Below are 21,260 nucleotides of genomic sequence, written 5' to 3' on the forward strand. Positions count from 1 at the left end.
ACCTTAGCAGCTCGCTGAGAATTATATTGACTTCTGATTCTGGCCCACGAATGTACCAAGTAGAGAGAGGCCACCCGGTCCACCACGATCATCGTCCCAGTCGCAAGTGGTTGGGGAAAGCCTACGGAAAGGTCTCCCTGATTTCTGCAGCTCCAGAATTCGTCTTCATAGATCGGTATATGGGCGGTGCTGCTGCTGCTGTGTCGACATTGAGGGATCATCTCTGTTAGGTTATCTAGTCTTGCTAGTGATGGCCAGCTAGGTGAGGTATGTTGCTGGTTTCCGGTCGCAATATTCCCCAGCACAGTGGTGGATGATCAACCAAGCCTTCAAGTCTGGAATGACGAAGAAAAATAAGAAAAGACGCTCCTACCAGACAATCACCGTTGGACAACAGTCCAAGCCTCGGAATGGGCACAACCAACGAGCCACCAAAAAGAGCCCACAACTTCTACCTTGGAGAATGCTTATCATCATCTTTCTTAACTTTCTATCTCTATTCAGGACATTCATAAATATTGACCTGTCCCTTCCATAACAACCCCAGTCCAATACATTGCTACCATCTCTGCGGTGATATAGACAAGGAATCAGGACGTGCTCGCTCGCTCGCTTTCAAGGGGAATCAATCATGTGTAAACGTCAATGATGAGACCAAAAGAACGCCCTTTTTCTAAAACCCCACCTGATGAAACGCCGAGTGTCCCAAGCACCAAGTGTGATGAGTGATGCAATACGTAGCAAAGTCTCTCCCCATTACCCATCCCTTTCCCTCCCCCCCCCCCCCTTCCCCGAATGTCCACCTGATCGAGTGGTCCATTACCCTCGAGGAACATCATCCTTTCTGTGTCCAAAGGTTCGATAGGTGTAGAAAAGAAAAAAGAAATAAAAGATTACTACCATCCTGGCCGTGGCCTTTTCATGGTAGCGCTGCGCCGGATGCTTTCTACCCAGATGGAGTCGTCCAGAATCGAGCTCATTTGGATCGGACTGACCGCACTGTTGCTTCTGCTGTTGCGGTTGCTATTCCTGCCGCTATTCCGGTAACTGGTTCTCGCTGAGCTGGTGCCCGAGCCTGGCATCTGCAGCTCAAAACTGAACGCTGAATGTGTCGACTGGTGGCCGTCAAAGGTACCAATACCACCACTACCTCGCTGCTGTGACGAGCCCTCGCCGCCCATCCGCGGCATACTGAGTGGGTGGGCGCCAAAGCTGTCAAAGCTCGTCTGCAGCGTCAGGTCAGCGCTCATATTGGAAAGGTTCTTTTGGTGGCCGCTGCCGGCACTGTCGCGCGTGGGAGAGAGGAAAGCCGAGGCAGAGTGCAGTGGCCCGGTGCCTGGTGTGGATGGTGACAAGGAGGACGCGTAAGGCGTGGCGGTCTTCTTCTTCTTGTTCTTGGCTCGCTCCTCCTCGTCGTCGACGAGAATGTCTGGCAGATCAAGCTGAGGGATCGCCGTCAAACGCGCGGTGCGCTTCAGAGCCATGTGGCGCTTGAATTTCCGTGAGTGATATCTGGAAGAATGTGTGAGCTTCGACCGATCGAGCAGTCGGTAGTATGAGCCAACTTACAGTGTGTCGAAGAAGCCGACGACAACACGCCGGCGTACTTCTTCCTCAACGCGCTGCAGACGCGCCCGACGACGCAAGAACTCCTCCAATCTAGGCACAATTCTGTCAGTCATCTTGACCTTGCTATGGACATCCGATACTGCGAGTGAGACTTACCGAAGACTCTTGCTGTCGTTAATGATGTTGTAATGAGCCAGAATCATAAGCACGGTCGTAAAGGAGATGCCCTTGTCTGGGTCCGCTGAGACCATCACCTCCTCATAGAAAACATTGTATTTCCTACGCCTTTCGCGCACTACCGTAACATCGATTTCGTCCAACCTCCGGTTGAGACTGTTGATGTTGATGCCACCATACGCGCTTGCCGCTGCGGTCGACATGGACGTATGCCGCGTAGGCGGTACATCCTCGCGGACGTCATCCAGGATTTGGCGTACCGAGTTCTCATGCTGATAGATGCGCATCTCAAAGACACCCGACAACTCGCCTAGCAACCGAGGGAATGCCTCCTTGCTGATGTAGCCCGTACCACGAGGATCCACAGATCTCCATGCCTCCTTGAAGCGGCGCATCTCGTCGCGGTCGACGGCTGCTGACCCGCTGTGGCGCTGATACACGTACGAGAAGCTCTCGAAGATGAGCGAGACAAACAAGTTGACGAAGATGTACATGCTGACAATGTTCCACATGATGAACAGCACCCGGGCCCACGCACTGCTTCCACAGTCGCTCTCGAAGAATGCCGGGGAGTCGACGCAGAGGGGCGGTTCGATACCTGCATAGTCTTCCATGATCTGATTCCAGCCCTCACCCACACTCATGCGGAAGAGCAGGATGAGCGCATTCGGCACAGTGCGGAAGTTAACGTTGTTGTCTTCGTTTCCGCCGAACCGAGTCAGACTGAAGGTCTGTGTCAGGGCAATCGCGAAGACCAGGAAGAAGACCAGCCACGTCGCCAACAGATTGCCAATAGTCGTGAGACTGGCTGCCGCCGTCTTGAAGAGCTGGTCCAGGGCGTCATTGCGGGGAATCAGGAGGAAGACGATGGCGACGAGGAAGAACTTGTGCAGTTGCGTGTATGTGTCAACCTGTTGCTGTGCAAGGAACAGGATCGTAGTCGCGAACGCGCCAAAGACTGCGAGGAGGGAGTACATGTCCCATGAGCTCTTTCTGAATCGAGGCCACCCAAGACCGACGATTCGCACACCTACGTTGGCCATGAAGATAAGCGTGAACAGGAAGAACAGCGTGTCCCTTGTGTAGGTCCACCATCCAGGCTCGCTGGCGTATTCTGAAAGCAGAAGGATCAGGTGTAGGATCAACACAACGGTGATACCCACATACCATTTGCCCCTTTTCTCAATTGCGCGCTTATGACACCATTTCTTCCACTTCTTCTTGCTCTCGTCATACGAGGTTTTCGAAGGGGAGACTTGGCGAAGTAATTTTCGCAATTCGAGCCAGGATCGCTGCTCTGCTGTCAGATAAGCCACGCCAGTCTGCTCTGTGTAATTCCGCATGAAGACAGAAATGAACAGAGTAAGCACGAATACCGTTCCCAAGAGATTGTAAATCACGAAGAAGACGGCATTGCCGGTGGCGGCCCCAAACTGGGGTTGCATTCCACTGCCCGTGATAGACTGCGCCGAGAAGGAGACGTCAACCCATCCCTCTTGACTCACGATCTGGAAGAGGATGAAGAGAGAGGAGGGGAAGTCGTCGAAGTCGTAGTAAGGATTGGCAGCGACTCGAGGTGACAACACATCCCAGTTGAAAGGGGTACTGTTGTATTCCCCAAAGCAATCGTACAGGAAAGCGCCGGCGTCGCCGTCGTTGCAGATCGAGAATTTCCCGGCGAACAGGTTGAGTCCATAGAGAGCAAATGGTATAATCAAAGACAACGATACGAAGGCGGCGCTAAGTATCTTCCACCATCCGATGACAATGAGAGAATGAAACGTATCCCTGGCACTGTCGCTTACATTGAGCAGTCGCAGAGCTCTGAGCGCCTTGAAAGCACCGACAGCACGTGATACAGCCCCGTCATTCTTGAAGAGGGTGATGACGTTGATCCAGAGAGTGATCAGCACGACGGCATCGATGATGCCCCAGGAGCTGCGGAAGTATGCGTTCGGGGTCCAGAAGAACCCGTCAGCGATGACCTTGATGAGGGCCTCGATACTGAACAGGAGAGCAAAGGCGGCGTCGGTCCACACAAACCAGTTTGACACGCTGAATGTCTTGTTTGCAAAGTACTGCTTCTGGTAGAGCGGTGTGGTAATGCAGGCCAGAATCACCATGGCAACGATAGCGGCATAGATGAAAGCCGAGAATGAATACCACAACGTCTTGTTGGGCTCAACGCCGTCAAAACGCTCGGTTCCTCTGCCAGGGCCGACAATCCTTTGACAGAGGCGTCTGATGGGGTTTCTGGGCGAGAAGATGAACAGGGAGTTGTTATATGTCGGATGGCGCGCCAGATACGCTCGCTGCGCCTTGCGTCGCTCTGCGGTTGCCGAGACAGCCTTCTGGGCCATCTGTCGTGGGTCGAGAGCCTCATTGTGGGCCTCGAAACGGATGTTGGAGTAGAAGGGGTTTGGATCCTTGCTAGTGAACGTGACGACCATCTTTCCCCATATCGACGACATGATTCCCGGTTTGACGCCATTACCAGCATAGGCGCCATTGGGCTCCGGTGGCGACTGACTTTCGCCTGGAGGCGTCTCGTGGTGCGGGTCAGGGCCGTCGTCAAGGAAATCACGAACCACGGCCTCTTTGAGCAGCATCTCCATCATAGCAGGGCCATAGTCCAGCGGGTCCTTCTTCTTACGGGTCTTTCCGAGCGAGAAGATGGTGGAGAGGGCGAGATTGCTCGAACTGCTGCCAAGCTCCTTTCTCTGCAGAAAGGCCTTCACTTGTTCCAATCGCTTCACATCCTCGCCAACATCAAAGTTTTCTTGGATGACAGCAATGAACATGTTGACGAGGATGAAGAAGGCGAGAATGAACCAACCGACCAGGAAGATTGCCCCTATCCACGATGTCCTGTAGGCTGTTGTGTAGGCGGTGACGTTATACAAGACATTCGTCCAGTTCTCTGTGGACAGGATCTGGTACATTCCGAGGAATGAGTTCCAGATTGTGTCGAAGGAAACCTCAACATTGTCGCCGCTAGAGTCGACGAGTGGTATCTGTCCACGAAAGAGTTGCGAGGCGAAAATGGACATCAACAGTGTGATCAGGAACACGAACAGCATCAGGTTCAGGATACCTGTTGAGTCACCCAGCACCAACTTGATCAGCTTTGCTGTCATGGGAACAGCAAGAACGATGCGGTAGACTCTGAGTATCTGAAAGACCGTCAACCAAGCATAGACAGCCTCAGTGTTGTGGATCGGAGGAAGCAAGATGACGGATGTGATGACGGCCAGACTGAGGTCCACGATATTTCGCCGGTGGCGGTGGAAGCCCCTGAAGTCCGCCACCACTCTGATGAAAATCTCGATGTCCAGCAGAATCGTGACGAGGATCTCGATAGCATTGATAATGGCCCGACGTGCCGGAGACATCGAAGCGCTTCGCGTTGCCTGGGCTAGGAGATCGGCTGCGATGCAGAGAATCCAAAAGAGCTTCGTCTTGTTGTATATCTTTTGCAGTGACGATACCCTCCTGGGCATTTTCTCATCGGGGCTTCCAAAGGTTGGATCAGTATGATCATCCACATCGGTAAAAGCGCTTGCTTTGCTCTCTTCTCGGATGACCTGGAATGATGAAGTGATGACCGCAATGAGCAAGTTGACCAACCACAACATCATGATCATGATGCCGGCACCAAAGAAAAGCGCTGCTGGTGTGTAGTCGGAGTTGATGGTGTAGTACATGAGATCAGAAAAGGTGTTGGCGCTCATCACGACAAAGACAAGTTCCAGGGAGTGAAAGATGTCGTCGAAGTGAACGGTATTGTTATACGGATTCTCCCGTTGCAAACAGAGTGTACCTCGAGGACAGATGTAGCCCTTAGCGCTTGGTGTGCCTTGTGTGAAGTCACTCAGGTTGTCGTACTGATTAGCAATAACCCAGGGCATCTCGACGCCATTGGACTCGTTCAAATAGCCACCGCAGAACTGCATGTCCTGGATGTATGCTGCGGATGCATTGAACGGGTCTTCGGGATCAAGCCAGACGCACTGTCGACTGAGGCTGGACTTGAAACTCTGCACGCCGATGATGGCGAAGACGAGCCAGAAAAATCCAATCAGGAACGAGACCCGCAGGAGCAGTGGCGCTGCCTTCTTCAAGCTCCGCAGAATAACCTATTTTTCAGATTGTTAGCATTGTGGATGGCCAACCCGGATGCCAACAACTTACAGCGTTCCCCTTCGTGATAGCCAGGAGTCGGAGAATTCTGAGACTGCTCAACATCCTGAAGATATAGAGGTGATGTTGCAACTCGACACCCGTGATGCCGACTGAAAATGATATCCAGAAGGCCACGACGGCTACAAAATCAAGACGGTTGAAGCCGTGTCGCAGGAATGCCCTTCGCGCCAACTGATACCTTTGTTGTTCCTCCATCGTTTCGGGAAGCTGCTGGCCATGGAGCCAGGTGACGGACCGCGCCAAGGTAGAAGGGCCGTAGCTCTCCTGCGGCGGTTTTTTGACCGATTTCTGTCGCTGTGGTTGGAAAACATCTCGATATTTCCCGGCTACCGCAGCTTTTACACCTCGCGAGCGATCTATTGAGCTGTACTCGGCTGCGTTGAGGATGAAGCCAGACACAATGATCCTGGCAATGACTTCCATGGTATAAATGACAAACAAGACCAGTATGGCCCAGTCGAGCGTGGAGCTACCCCACACGATTTGGCCCGGATTTGGTGTGTTATACACGCTCGGCGCGGCTTCGACACACAAGAGGATCGTCTGGAGCACAATCAGAACGAGGATCAATGGCTCCGTCCAAGGTTGAACCAAGATATCGCAGAGTCGCAGTCTTATCGGATTATCAGGGGAAAATATTCCCAGAGACTTTCCTCTCAGCGGATTTGGCATCCGCCCAGGCACTGGGGAGAGGGGGCCAGGGTTCGAGGCAAATATGTATTCCGTTTGTCCCCTCTTCTCCGTCGGGCTCTGGGTGTTTTGGTACAGCTGTGATGGATATGAGGTGTCGACAGATTCGGGCATCGGAGGCATGGGCTCACGCGGCGAGTCTGCGCTCGGCGACCGGGACCTTTGGCGTCGTTTCTGGTTCTCGAGGACCTCTGCCTCACCACTGATGTTGACGACACGCTGTGACATGGCCCGCACGATGGAGCCCGCCTTCAGGAATGCGCCAGACGTCGAGGGTGACCGGGACCGACGCCGACTCATCCCTTCAGCATCACCAGCCGTCAGGTTCCTCCCAAAGCTCTTGTGTTTCTGAGACCCGCTCCCCCTCTCCAGGTCAGCCCCAAGCGTCCTCCCATCGCGTTGTTGACTGGAGTTGGTATCGAGGTCGCGCACAGTCTGGAAGCTATCTCGAGCATGGCCGTCGTCGCTCACGTTGAGGCCATCGATCGGCTGGGCAGTCGCCGTTAGAGGGACGCGGTCGGAGTCTGGCTGAGCCTGCTCTTCGAAATACGAAGGGGCTTCGTAGGCTCCGACCGGAGTGGTCTCGATGGACAGCCGGCCAGCACTCGGAGGGCCCCAGCCCGGCGGAATAGCGGCCTGGAAAGCATGAGGATCGAGTGGTGAGTCGGGCACGAGTAGACCACTCTGTTGCGATTGTTGTTGATGTTGTGACTGTGGCTGTTGTTGCGGTTGTCGATGGAAGGGATTGTCGTTCCAGTATGTCACTATCCCTGGCAAATTCGCCGCCATCTGCGCCGTCGTCGGCGAAAGTTGCTCGATATCTGTCCCTCCTCCATCTCGGTTGTCCGAAACGACACCCTGTGGCTGTCGTTGTTGTTGTTGCTGCTGTGGTTGTTGTTGTGTGCCTCCTGCACCGAATGCGCCATGGTGCCCCTGTGATTCGTCTGGTGGGCGCTCGAGACTCTGCATTGGTATTGAATGTGGCGGAGCAGCTCGGTTCTGTTGTGATGATGGGGGGTTCGACTGGTCGGCCATTTTCGCTGGCCAGACGCAAGACGCCTGTCAACGATGTAGGCTTCGTGTCAACAATGGAGGACGCTCGAGATGCGCGCTGGGGCGCTCTCGGTGTGTCGGCTTCGCGGTCAGGGTGTGATCATGGCACGGGCCGAGGAGAAGCTCTCGAGTAGAGCAGAGGAAGAGAAAAAGAACGAGGGCAACCGTCAATGAAGCGTTCGAAGAAGTCGCCCTTATCGATGTCGACTCGAGTCGGGACTGGGTGTGCGTCGATTGGTGGTCGGGACTGGGGGCCCGTGGCGGTTACTTTTGAAGTCTAGCTGACCTCTGAAGTTTTGGCGTGGTTACAACGGCGATGAGACGCTAGTAGGATAATTAGTTGATGAATTCCAGCGGAGCGGTGCAGCCGCGATTGGGGCTTGTGTCACAGGCCAGGGGCTAAAGGGCCTATGTCAATTAACAGATCTCGTGTTGTGTGTCGCAAGGTCCTGGTCGTCGTTGATGTTAAACTTGGGGACAATCGCAGAGCACTGTGCACCAGGCAATTGGCTCGTTGGATTGGCGTTCGTATTTGTCGGTTTGCCCAGGTGAAAGAGGACTAGCCTTTGATTAATTGAGCAGCAGCAAGAGATCTCACTCATCACATGAATGAAGGTTGGGCCTACCCACCCCCCCCCCCTTGGCCCGTTCCTGCCCTGACACCCAGCCCAGACATGCATGATCTCCACTCTTCCACCATCTCCCAGCTGGGCCTAAGCATGAGGGACTCTGCTGAGCCACTGTGTCTGGGCGATGTGACGGTGTATCACTGTGCGTGTCAGAAATCTCCCTGCAGCATGGGGCTAGGGCCCGTTTGGGTTCCCTCCCACACCCCTCCTTGAAGCCCATGAGTGAGTGAGTAGCTGACCTGCATGCATGCAGCACCGCACTTGAATCTCACCACACCTGCCCACAGTGATGCGGATGATTATTTCATTGTGCAGTATATCATACGGCGGCATCTCCCAGATCTGCATCTTCCCGTTCTGACGGCTTTGTTGATCCCGCCAAGCCTCAGGATGGGTCTGTGGGCCGAGTCGATGAGGTTAAGGTTGAGGTCTGCTGCTTGTCCACCCTGGGCACTGGGTTGATGCAATATCGCTTGCTTATACACCATCTCATAAACTTTGCTTGTAGGACCAATCGTGAGATCGATTCCCTTGCTGGTCGCACAGATTACTGCACACAAAGTTCTCCGGATATCCATTCGAGTGCCTGACTAGGCTTCCCATATCACGTTACATTTCTGCCTTTGCTGCCGCCCACAGACAATGATTGCAATTGAATTTGAGTGGTGAAGTTCTTTTACTGACTTGTGTCGCCCTAGACTATCTCTGCCAAGATCCCGTCAAGCCACCAGCAGTCCACAGACACAACCCGCCCTAGCAGCCGAGCACGAAGAAAGTATGTACAACCTTCAGATCCGCCAAAAACCATTCATCGCCCACCCGCTTGAAAACCTCATGGTAATGGGCTCCTCCGGTGATACGAGACTCTGGCTTCGGGATGGGACCCTTGTCGGCAATGTAGTAGTGGATAGGGAACACCGCCTTCACCTCGTCAGAAGAAACCTGCTCGAGCTCGGGGGACCCGACCAGGTGGTGAGCCTGCTTGACTGCCAATAGCTTGCTAAAGTGTGCCACACACGCCTCTCTCGACTGGAAGAGAGGGAAAACCGCTTCTTTCGGAACAACCCCGTTGTCGATGAACTCGAACCTAAAATCTGGAAGCACAACCTTGTCGAAGAGGTCCCATTTCTGTGAGTCGGCGAAGCGGCAGTATTGTGCCTTCTTCTCGATAATGGCTTGAGCGATTTCGGACGAGGGCCTCATTATGAACTTGGCTGGTGTAGAAGGTTGTGCAAAAACTGTCTTGAGAGCACGCTGGGAGGAAGATTTATGAAGAGACCCGAATAGTGAGGATGATGATAGAAGAAAGATATCTTGCCTGCACATGGGCACCACTTGAAGCCTTTATATACGTAATGTTGCTGGCATCGAGTTGCTGTTGCTCACCGTGTTCACTCTGTCCAAGTGCCATCTCCATCGGAACAGCGGAAGACCAATTCATCCTCAACTTTAAGATTTAATCTCTGACTCTCTCGATAGGCACCGGACGGGCAGGAGGCGGAGAACACGAACGTATCGTTCTCGCCTTCCAATGATGCCTGGGCAGGTTGTAAAGCCATTTTTTGCAGCATCATGTACGGTCGGGAACGGAGAGCCGGCCTGCAATATCTCCCCGTTTTCTTACCTCAGCCACGCGCTTCACATCCAGAGGGCCAACACCGCCAATTACGCTCGGCTCAGCGAATTGTTTGCAGAAGATGTTGTCGGGACAGGAGTTGCTCCGCTCAGCTCCTTCGTGCCTTTTCGTCCGCGTGACACGGTTGAGGGAATTGTTTTACCTTAGGTCTTACTGTGTCTGATGAATACTTGGGTTTTCCAACTATGACCTCGTCCTTGTCGCAAGGAAACCAGGTAAAAAGAAAAGAAAGAAGAAATACACAAAAGATGGTCAGGGGGACCAAGACAATATGCGATACGTATAGACCAAATCACAACTCATCGTTGGGAAGATGATGGTTACTAGGCGAAAATGATTACATAACACAGCAAGTATCTATTGGGACTTTGAATGGTCTATAGATACACCTGTGTGACTGTATTACGCAGTAAAGAAGGCACTTGAATATTACAGTAGTACTAACTACTCAAAGTATGTAGGGCTACAGGGGCTGTACACCCGGGAGGCGCCTGTGCGGGGGGGAAAATTGGTGGTCCGGTCGCGTCTAAATCGCGCCTTGTTTGCATCATCAAACCCGATTTGCGCATCGCATTCTGACATCTCCTAACCTCTGACAGATCTGGAGGAACTCATAGCTTATCCCACCACCTCAAGGCTGATCGAGTCGTCGCGCCCTTTGATGACCGCAGAACCGTCAGGAGAGCTTTTGTCCATCTTTTGATGCTGTTCCTCCTCGCCCTCGACGTAATCCTAAACGCGTTCTTGCTCCCTGCGCATACCGCACCCCCCTTCGCTCCACGATGCCATCAAGAAAGCGGTCTCTCCAGGAGGCCGAGAGCCAATCTGTCGAGGAAACAAAATCACAATCCTTGATACACAGGCTGCGGAATTCATTCTACTTTGCCAACTTATACCAATGGATATGCATCTTTGGCAAGGTGGTCAAGATCGATGATAATCTAGACATCGAGGTACGAGTTACAAACAGATGTTATCGGCAGCAAGCGTCGCGGCCCGGACTGAAACCCCCTTGTACCACAGGAACTCGAGACAGAATGCCTCAAGCACGGCTCCATGAGGTTGCAGGACATAGGCCTGTCTTTGTTGAAGCATATCTCCTCACACCGCGGATTAACGTACGTTGCTTCCACGGTCACCGTTTCGTAGAGACTCGAGACTTACTCCGGCCAGACACGAGATTTTCGACGAATATACTCGAAGGCAATTCGATGCGAAGTTGCCGGGAAAGACGAATCCCTTTGGGAAGGGCGAAGTCATCACCAAGTTCAGCGACTTTGACCTCTTCAAGAAGGTGTGTTTGCCCGTGACCACCCTTGCCGGGCAACCAGAGTCTGACTCTATCTCTTATAATACAGCTTCGAGTCTTGTGGCAGATGACGCAGATCGTCATGATGAAACCCGAACATATTCGACCAAATATGGACGAGCAGAAAAACGAGGAACAAACTGCCTGGGTTGGTCATCCCTGGATCCCGCTCGAAAGTGCACTGACAGCTGACAAGACATCAGAGGATTGAACCCTATGGATGGGATCGAAAAGACCGCGAATACTACGTGCTCGACGACAACCGTCTATACCGTCTCACGGCCGCACCTCCTCCCGCTGCTCCTCCAAAGAAAACTTCTCAGAAAGCAAAGGCTGCTGCAAGAGCTGCAAAGCGCAGACGCGTCGCTGCAGCTGCTGCCGCCCCCGCCGACAGCACCAATGACGAGGCTGACAACACCAGCGCAGCGGAGGACAACGACGCAGGTATTGAACAGGTCGACCGGGAAGATCCCTTGGATGGCGCGATTTGGGAATGCGTTGCCATCACCCTCGAAGAAGTACGGAAGTTCATCGAGCCGCTGCAGAAATCCAAGGACCCGAATGAAAAGGTGCTTCGCGGCCAAATAGAAGAACACATGTTACCACTACTTGAAAAGCAGGAGGAGTCCAGGAAGCGAAAGATGCTACAGAGGGAGAAGGAGCTTCTCAACCTGGCTAAGATGGCCCACGCCAAGAGATCAAGCCGGATAGCTGGCAAGGCCGAGCAGCAGAAGCAGGAAGAGCTTGAACGCCAAGAAAGAGAGAAGAGGCTCGCTGAGGAGGCAGCCGCAAAGAAAGAGGAACAGAAGAGGCTCAAGATGGAGAAGGAGCGTGATAACCGGATGAAATCCCGAGACCGACGTCTACAAGAGCGTGAAGCTCGTCGCCTTCTACACGAAGAAGAGCTCGCTCAGTTGTCGGAAGGAAGCAAGAGCGCTGAAGCGGCACGACTATCAGAACGTCGCCTGAAGGCAGAGATCGAAAAGAACAAGCAAGCCCTTCGAGAACTGGATGAGGAGGAGGAGGACTGGACATTTGACTGCATCTGCGGGCTGTATGGACAAGTCGATGATGGCAAACATAGTGTGGCCTGCGAGCGATGCAATGTCTGGCAACACAGCAAATGCCTTGGTGTTGCTGAGGAGGAAGCCGAGCGAGATGACTTCCATTTCATCTGCCAACACTGCAAGGAGGCCGAGCGCGCAAGGGAGGAGAAGAAGCAACAGAAAGCTGCCCCCAAGATCAAGATCAAGCTCAAGGAGCCTAGCTCTGCCTCTTCAACCCCATCGAACAAGCCTGTCTCCACGACACCGATCCCTCTCCCTCAGATACCTGGGCTGTCTCCGAAAAAGCCGGCGTCGCACTCCAAGCCCCCACAACTCAACGGACTGGGGCTGTCGCTGCCATCGACCAGCGCGTCGACTTCAGCCAAGCTACCAGAGCCGTCACCACAGAAGCACAGCTCGCCCCCTGTGGAGGTCGGCCACAGTACGGCGGCTGCTCTGACCTCTGCCCCATCCTTGCCGCCTTTTCCGGCGCGGAGGCCATCTCAGAATGGTCTGTCCCACAATCCCTTCTCATCACCGCACCCAAACTTGCTGCCGCCCGACCTGTCGCCGACCAAGTCCCGTGCGTATGGGAGCATCTACACTTCTTCCAGCCCCACAGCCCCGGATGGCCCAGATGTGTTCAAGGGGTCAAATGATCGGCCGCCTCTGTCACCGGCTACGGCCAACGCTACTTTGATTGGGCACGAGTCCCCAACGAAGGACTCAGCAACAAAGAATGGATCAGCTGCAGCCTCCCCGCAGAAGCCGGCCAACACACCCATCAGCTCAGCAAAAGTCCACGATCAGCCAAGAAGCTCGCCATCATCCATTGCAACGCCAAGACTGAGCCCAACACGCCCTGAGGATAGCGATCCTCTTCCATCAGCACGAGGCGGTCTCTCCCCGACCAAGAACTCGCCCTCGTACCCACGCTCTAGCTCGTTCAGCTATAACACAGCAGATGGTCAGAATGGCGTCCGCTCTAGTCCAACTCCTGCCATCATACCGCCTGTTGCAGCTCTCTCTCCAACGCCCCACAAGCCCGACCCGACACCACCTGTCAAGGTTGACGAGCCGCCACGACCGGTGTCACCCCACAGCATGCAGCTCTTCTCATCGCCGTTACAGCCAAGGCCTTGAACACGACGGCATGATAATGTGGAGTTTAGGTTGCGACTTTCCACGTGCCCAGCAACGTGGACACCACGGTCACAAATTGTTCCTTGGATGGGAGGGTCGATAATATGATCTTATATCGGGTATTCCGAGACAAGACAATAAGATGAAACTCCTTAGAGATGTTACAATTACATGAAGACCAGTGATAAAATGATACATAGTATACGAGGACGTGAACGACAGTGGCATGAAGGAAGAAATGTCGCCTCATACCGGTCGTGAAAAGCGAGAAGGTTTGGGCACGCACGCAGATTCCATGGCAGAAAGAGAGAAAAATGATTATCACTAAAGATAAATTGTACATACAGTTCAGACGATAGGTGGACGGAGATCCATCAATCAGAGATGATTCAAAGCCCTCCGAAGCACTTCATAATCCAGGAGGACCCTTCATCCCCAAGAGCTAAGCATTGGTCTAACTTGGTCGTCTCGCCGAACTTATGCGCGAGTGTCATCCCCGCTAGCCCAGGAACTTTCATCGTCAGCCTTGTCTGCGCCAAGTTTTTCTGCATCGACGACCCAATCTGAACGGCAATTGGGCTAATTGAAGGGGGGGGGGGGGAGCCACATTTTCTCACTGACATGATTCTAGAAGGACTTTCTAGAAAGGACTTTTGACGGAGCAGGACAGACTTCTGCATGGCCAGAAAAACAAGAACCACGCCAGAGCGCCTAAAACTGAAACTTTAGCCCGCAGGGGGTCTGGTTGTGGGTGGTTGGCATCTTGACAAATTTACAGACAAGGGCTGCTTGACAAGGCATAGAGAGATGACAGCCTTCGCGTGTCTTTTGTGTGTGGGGTCTTCCAACTGCATCAAGTACGGTATATTGGTTTACCTCCCTCATGGCGCACGAAAGGGAACAAGTAAACCGACGCCGAAAGGGGGGGGAGGGGAGGCTACAGCGCGGCGTAGGGCTATCTGTCCACGTCGCGCCCCCCAACCACTTCCACGACTCGTGTTGTGGCAGCGAGATGGTAATGACTGGCGTTGATCATGACAGAGATGAGAAGGGGCACTTCGGCTAGTTGGGCATGGACATGGGCATGGGTTGTGCGAGATCATCATCGGACCTGACTTGTCAGTGTCAACAAACCTGATGTGGGCTCACCGACCCTTTTTGTCTTGAGAAGGAGGGGCGGGTGCACGTGTTCTATCTCCTGGACGAGACTCAGATGGTCTGAACAGAGGCGCTCGCTGGTCAAGGCGTGAGTCAAAGGCTGGGGGGGGGGGGGGGTAGAGGAAGAAAGCGGTGTCCCCTTTGTCGTATTTTGAAACGATGCGTGTGATGATAATGCTACTGCTGTACAGACCACATCGTGGTCATGATGCCGCATGGTCAAAGGCTTTGAGCGGGCCTGAGGAGGGCTACGGATCATTGTTGGCTTTCCATAGCTTTTTCTGCAGTTTGTAGATGCGATCCTCGTGTCTGTCATGACATGGCATGGCACGGCTTTACCATCGCAGGTGAACGAACCTCCAAACTGCGTAATCATCTTCACACACAATGACGCGTCCTTGGCGCCTCAGCAACCGGAGGCCTTAAGGGTTCCTCTGTAGGACGATGGCAACAGTGATTTGATCTAGACCACACAAGATCCGAGCTGGCCAACGTCTTAATGCTAGCGATGATGATGATCAACCTTCTAGCCCCAACGAACCCCCCACACATCGAGCGCGAACCGGGCCCCTCCTAAGGCGTCCTTTTACTAAGGGTTCGAGCCAGTTTCGTGCCAGACCCCCACGGACCCCTTTTGGCTGATCAGAGTCTACTCCTGAACGAAACCACCCCCCCACCCCCCTTCAGCACCACTGTGCTGACGGTCTAAGACAAAGAGCAGGGGGCTAGAAACAGGCAAGAGTGGGCTGCCGGTGAACGCCTGGGGGGAGAAACAGAAACAAGCAGCAGAGAGACAAGACACACACACACACACACACACACACACACACACGCGCGCGCGAACGAACCAGCCCCGTCACGGATACCCGGCTGAAGAAACCTGGGGCGAGACCAATGGTCAGAGTGCGCCACGCCAACTCAGTTGAGCCGCGCTAGTCTGTCTGTTGGGCTGTGGTGGTGGTGGGGTTGGTATACCAACTAAACAACACTACGGGCTAAAGTCCATAAGCTTGTGAACTTTGTGTGACAAGGTGTATGCAGGTAATACTGGTCATGTGCTGCAGGAGGGTGTGTATGTGTGATGGTTGGACCTTGATTGTAAATCATATATGTGCCGTCGGGCAGCGGGTTCACCGACGAGGGAGGAAGAGGCGAGAGAGGCCCAAGTGACTAGGAAGATGTATTCTCTTCTTAATTTTTTGGGTTATTACCTTCTCACGGACCTTATGCTGAAGCCCGCCCGATCCGTCACTCCTCATCTTTGACACGAGGGGAATCGTTTGTTCCTCTGCTTCTTTGAGGTAGGATAGAAAACAGCAAGATGGAGGGCAGGAAGCGGAAACAAGGCAATGTCAAAGTGGTGAATTCGGTTGATTCTGGCCCAGCGTTTGCATCGCATCAAAGGCCAAAAGGGCTCTTTGAGTCGAGGTGCTGAAAGCAATAGATGCGGCTATAAATCCACGCAAGCAATCCAGCGGGCTGGTATCGGTCTGGTCCCATCCGTAGTCGAGACGTAGCCATCGCAGCAGGCTCTCAAGGCATCAGGCAGAAGCAGAGACCAACACGGCATTCTGCACAGGAGATGCACCAGAAGCCGGAAAGAGAGGCACGCGGGAGTAGAGGGTACCTGCATACCGCCCTACAAGGTCCCTGGATCTTCTGTGGTTTCCCACCCCGCCTGCACCGCAAGACCACGCACAGCCTGCTTTCCTCTCTACCCTATCAGGTGAGTTCCTTCGTGCGCGCCTGCTCGGTATCCTCCAGGACACGAGAACTCTCCGTCGTCTCTCCGTCTCTCCGTCTCTCCGTCTCCCCAATCTCTCTTACCCAGGAGCACCCCACTGAGGCGGGCCGCCTCTTGCTCTGGCAGTGGGTACTAATGCTGCCAGACTTGCCAAGTGGCTTGCTTGCTCGAACGGACAGCCAGCCCGCACAGCCGCTAATGCAGCTACCCGCCAAATACAGTGTACAGATCGATCGCTGAGGCGATCGCCCCCCCCCTAATCCCAGCTTGAGGAGACAGTTCCTTGAGCCGGCGAACTAGCGGTACGAACCAACTGCCCAGCTATCAAGCACCAAAAGGTCAAGAGCACGCATGCCCAGCGTACTGCGATAGCCGGTGGTCTCGTGGTCCCGTGGTGGTATACCATAGTACCGCGTTTGCGAGGGCGGAATCAAGAAGCAAGAGGCAGGGGGGGTCTCTCGACGGAATCTATGCCGAGTTGTCTAGTGAGGGTTCCAGAGAACTTAGACCACTATCCATCAGCATCTAAGCTTTCGCCAGCCCAAGTGTGGCTAGATGGGGAACTCCTGACGTCAAAGGAATGCGGGATGGATACTTATGCGCGAACCAATGAGCAGCCGCGTACGTTTGCGGCAAGCCAACCACTTGGCCGCCTCTGCTCTCCACCCTTCTCTATCTCTGTGTCCCCCTTCTCGCTGAGCGAAAGTGCATGTCTCAGCTTACGGAACCACGGTCCAGGTCCGCGGGGGCTCAGCTGTTGGGTACCAGCCGCGAGACATTTTGAGAAGTCTGAGGGAATAGGGTTTGGGATCGTTGCACCCGCTGCCACCCATCATCAGTTCTGTCTGGCTTTGCCTGTCGAGTCACCTCCATCTCTTTCACCACCGATTTTTGGAGTTCCTGTCTATCTCGATAGCGTTCAAACCGTTCGAACCACCTCCAATACCCTTGCCTTTTTTTGGAATTTAAGCGGGCTGGTGCGTGAACAGGTGGAAGCGTGAGCTTGGCTGTCCCGTGCCCAACAGCTCCTGCGAGCTTGTGTGGCCAGCCATGGATTACTGATGGCACGAGTGTCTGTGTGTCCCCCAGTACAGCGTGAGCCAATGAGCTCAAGTATGAGCTCCCTCTCCTCCTCTGGCCAAGGCGGCGAGACTTTTGCTGCTGGGTGTCAGGGATCAGGACGCTTTCGGAGAGGCACAGTTTCCAAATACCTGGCCATCGTGACATGTACTTTCTGGCGGTCAGCTCCCAGATAGACCATGCAGAATCCCAGGAACCGGTGCCGGCCACAGATACCAGGCATGCCACGGAGAGTTCCGAGGGCTTTTTGATATAGTTTTGTGGCCTGGAGAACCGTTAGCAGGTTGCGTCTGCGGGCACTGGCCTGGAGGACTGGCCGAATGCGGTAGTCGGCGTGGCCGCATGTAGCACCTTTAGCCTCCACCCCGCGAGCTTCTTCCCCTACATCCATCCGCAGTCGTTCAGAATTGGGCTGGATATACAAATACAGGGTCCTCCACTAGCCTCGTTCCTTTTTTGCCTGTCTGAAAGAAACACTGCGACAAAGCCCCGGCAACAAAGGACAACATCTCAAGGTGACGTTTTGCCCAAGCTTGCCCCTCCCCGGGTTTCGTACCCTCCCACCCAAGGCCAGAAAGTACGTACAGACGACCCGGACAAAGAAACAAAAATAACCCAGCTAGGCTTTGATGAGGACACATGAAAGCAATCTTCCAGGAACGAACCAAAGCGGGTGGATGAAGCCATCTCAATGGTCAACACACAAGGCTAAGGCTGCTATTCCAGTACAGCGGTGTCACGCCTCCTGCTTGGGCAAAGAAGTATACCCCTGCCACTTGGCTCCTCTGCAGCAGGCTCGTGCCAACCATTTGAAGCCGCATTCCTGCTGCATATCTGATGCGTTCTCCTCCTGCTTGCCTCCATTCACGAGAAGCGAGAGAGAGACAGAAAGATAGACAGAGATACACACACACACACACACACACACACACACACACGCCTACACACACAGACCGCGCTCTCAGCCCAGCTTCCATCCCCCCAACAACGCAGGAAGGCAGCCACCACCGAGTGAACGCAGATACCCTCAGCTGCTGCTGCACCTGCCACCAAACCAGGGATCGCTCCATCCAGTCAGCAGAGAGAGCTTCCAAGAAAAACCTGGCGTCTCGGACTGTTTAAGAATTCCACCCCCCCCTGCCATTTAAGCCCTGCCCAACGACTGGGATCTAAGCACCACCCAGAACACGGCGGGTTCGGGACAGAAAGGCTCCCAACGACATATCAATCTGGTTCCACCTCGTATTTATCTTCTCGAACAAGTCTTGGGAGAGGAAAGGGGAGAGGGAGAGGGAGAGAGAGAGAGCTCTTAGGCAAGCCGCTGTTGGCTTCCCTCATCATATACCGAGTTCCAGACCACCTCAGGCTTGCAACGCCTGGCAGCTCTGGAGCGACCAACATCCTTTCCTGAGCATCTGGCTGCAACAGGAGCCATGGCACATGCCACCCATCTGTCTCCATCTGAGATATCATACGAGAAGATGGACCCTGCCGCAGGTCTGCCTCTCTCACCAACAACATCATCAAATGACGGACAGCTTCCACAGGGGTTCGACGAGCTGGTGCATCACAACAACAACAACAACACCAACAACACCAACAACGCGATATCCTACCATAGTGAGCACGCTGTAGTCGAATCGATCACTGCCTCAAGCCCTCCTCGAGCAGACTCGAGGATGCCAACCCCTGCACCCCATGGTGCAGCATCGAGCTCTCACAACTTGCAGTATGGTCTCCCTTCGCAACAGCAGCAGCAACAGCAGCAACAGCAACAACGACAAGTGTATGGGCGGGAGTACACCTACCAGAGTCAGCCCACGTATGACTCTCACGACGGTGTCTATCCATCACCAGACGAGGTGTGTCCCTTTTCTTCCTTTTCCCTGTTCTTATTGCGATGTCAAGCAGGATGAATGCCTTACTCACACACATTCGCGTCGTCCAGCCACCGTATACCACGCCCGCGTCGTCCCCATCGCAGCGGTCTGACATTCTCAGCCTGCGGCAGGGCCATATCCAAAGGCCAGCGACTGTCCCAAGGCCGCTCGCAGCCAAGACTCGTGTCCAGAAGGCTAAGAGAAAGAAGGGTCGCGAGAGGTCGGACAAGGACAAGGTCCATCTCGAGAAGCCTCTGAGCGAGATGGGGGAGGAGTGGAAGCGGTCCATGCTGGAGATCGAGGCGTACATCAACCGATCAGCCGAGGCGCGCAGACAGGAGATCGAGACGGACCGCAAACAACCTGGCAAGATCAAGCGGCCCATGAACTCCTTCATGCTGTACCGAAAGGCGTTCCAGAACCACACCAAGGCGTACTGCGAGCACAACAACCACCAAGTTGTGTCCAAGGTATGCGGTGCCAGCTGGGACCAAGAGCCCGACCACATCAGGAAGCAGTTCGCCGACTGGGCAAAGCTGGAGCGCACCAACCACCAGAAAGCCCACCCTGGGTACAAGTTCACACCCGCCAAGCCCAAGAACCAGAAGCGCAAGCATGACTCGGACGATGAGGCTTCGGACCTCGAGATGTATGACTGGGAGGGTGGTCCACGGGGGGTAAAGAGGGACCGCTCACAGACAGGAACCCCCATTCCGGAACCCGAGCTGTATGGCCACCACCAAGCGTACTACCAGCCAGGTTCCCATTACCCACCACAGCATCAGCAGATAATGCACCCCCGCGCAGTGCTGTCGTCGTACAGCTACAGCAACCCAAACAAGCAGATGCCAGCACCGTATGGCTCAATGGCCCTCGGCCAGTCAGGTCAATACCTGTCGCCCAACTCCATGGCTAACTCGCACTACCACCAGCGCGGATATGCAGTGGAGGATGTCTCGTACCACAAGACGCCATCTCCTGGCAATACATACCACCAACCAATGCAGCCAGACATGATGGATCCGTATGTGACCTCTTCGCGGCATCATCCCCTGGAGCACACGCCCCAGCCTGCGCACTTCATGCAGAACGACCATGTCGATACCGGGTTGTACCCCGTGGGCAACAATTCGTTCGATCCAAGCAATCCGCTGCACCTCCCTGATCACGCCATCGAGAACACGGGTCTCGACTTCAGTTTCAATGATTCCAACCTGCAGCAAGCTGGAAGCAATGCACTGTCGAACGCGTTCGGTGATGAGAGCTTGCTGCAGGACCAGCAAGCACAGCAGTTGCTGAGAGGCAACGACGAATGTTGGGACATCCAGCCCCTCGACGAGAGCCAAGTCGGTGACCAGTATGATGACTGGGGCGTCGACCCTTCATTGTCTCAGCCTTATCCAGTGAATGATCCTCCTCTGTCGGAGACATACACTGCACGCGACTGAAAGAGACGGCCCGTTCTATTGGATGCCTCCCCCCCCCCTCTCCTTCTGGGTTTTCTCTCTCAGGCAGAGAACCTGTACGAATACTGTATTAAGATGATATTTCAATATGTATGCGGCGTGGACATTGTGACCAGAAAGGCAAGGCACATGCGTCAGGACAGATAGTATGGCACTGATTCTAGCGTTAGCAACGCGGTCATTGGTCATGGGTTGGATATCTAAGTAGCCTATTGCGTGTATGGATGATGCCACGGCTGGTCATGAACAGGAAAGGAGTTGGTGGTGCACGGATTTGGTGGCTTACATGTGCATGATAGATATTTCATTTCATTCCTACTCAAAAAGCCCTCTGGCTGGCTAGATGTGAGACCATCATCGTGATATGGACCATTGATTGACATTAGAAATCCTTCGTGCTCTGCGTCAATACGCATTATGGGGCCAGTGAAGCTGGGAATAATGTGATTTTACACGGTGAGTGCAAAAGTGAGGGGT

General features: G+C 54.0%; 4 protein-coding genes across 4 annotated transcripts; 2 read left to right on the forward strand and 2 right to left on the reverse strand.

The window, feature by feature from the left end:
* Nucleotides 1-896: 896 nt before the first annotated feature.
* Nucleotides 897-7,674, reverse strand: M406DRAFT_340375 (uncharacterized protein; the record flags this gene model as incomplete). The annotated part of the gene is made up of 5 exons (XM_040921550.1): nucleotides 897-1,512; nucleotides 1,570-1,659; nucleotides 1,726-5,882; nucleotides 5,938-7,428; nucleotides 7,492-7,674. 5 exons carry the CDS (start codon nucleotides 7,672-7,674, stop codon nucleotides 897-899), a joined length of 6,537 nt encoding a protein of 2,178 aa, XP_040775812.1.
* A 1,418-nt stretch (nucleotides 7,675-9,092) lies between these two features.
* On the reverse strand, nucleotides 9,093-9,509 carry M406DRAFT_234253 (uncharacterized protein; the record flags this gene model as incomplete). Its single annotated transcript, XM_040915976.1, has 1 exon — nucleotides 9,093-9,509. A coding segment is annotated over one exon (417 nt), but the record flags the coding sequence as incomplete, so codon positions are not given.
* A 1,209-nt stretch (nucleotides 9,510-10,718) lies between these two features.
* Nucleotides 10,719-12,591, forward strand: M406DRAFT_278481 (uncharacterized protein; the record flags this gene model as incomplete). The annotated part of the gene is made up of 5 exons (XM_040918353.1): nucleotides 10,719-10,910; nucleotides 10,981-11,075; nucleotides 11,131-11,251; nucleotides 11,316-11,414; nucleotides 11,470-12,591. Coding segments are annotated over exons 1-5 (1,608 nt in total), but the record flags the coding sequence as incomplete, so codon positions are not given.
* Nucleotides 12,592-17,975: 5,384 nt separating this feature from the next.
* M406DRAFT_351932 (uncharacterized protein) lies at nucleotides 17,976-21,104 on the forward strand. The gene is made up of 3 exons (XM_040922658.1): nucleotides 17,976-19,057; nucleotides 19,145-19,299; nucleotides 19,386-21,104. The coding sequence occupies exons 1-3, from the start codon at nucleotides 18,871-18,873 to the stop codon at nucleotides 20,763-20,765; spliced, it is 1,722 nt and encodes a 573-aa protein (XP_040775815.1). The 5' UTR covers nucleotides 17,976-18,870; the 3' UTR covers nucleotides 20,766-21,104.
* Nucleotides 21,105-21,260: the final 156 nt, after the last annotated feature.

The sequence above is a fragment of the Cryphonectria parasitica genome, assembly GCF_011745365.1.
Source record: "Cryphonectria parasitica EP155 unplaced genomic scaffold M406scaffold_5, whole genome shotgun sequence".
Classification (NCBI taxonomy): Eukaryota; Fungi; Ascomycota; class Sordariomycetes; order Diaporthales; family Cryphonectriaceae; genus Cryphonectria; species Cryphonectria parasitica.

What these genes read in the sequence shown, in the direction of transcription:
- M406DRAFT_351932 (XM_040922658.1), top strand. Translation starts at nt 18,871, where the DNA reads ATGGCACATGCCACCCATCTGTCTCCATCTGAGATATCATACGAGAAG. An exon ending in CAACGCGATATCCTACCATA is followed by an intron (nt 19,058 to 19,144) that starts GTGAGCACGCTG and finishes CCCATGGTGCAG; the next exon opens with CATCGAGCTCTCACAACTTG. An exon ending in TCTATCCATCACCAGACGAG is followed by an intron (nt 19,300 to 19,385) that starts GTGTGTCCCTTT and finishes CGCGTCGTCCAG; the next exon opens with CCACCGTATACCACGCCCGC.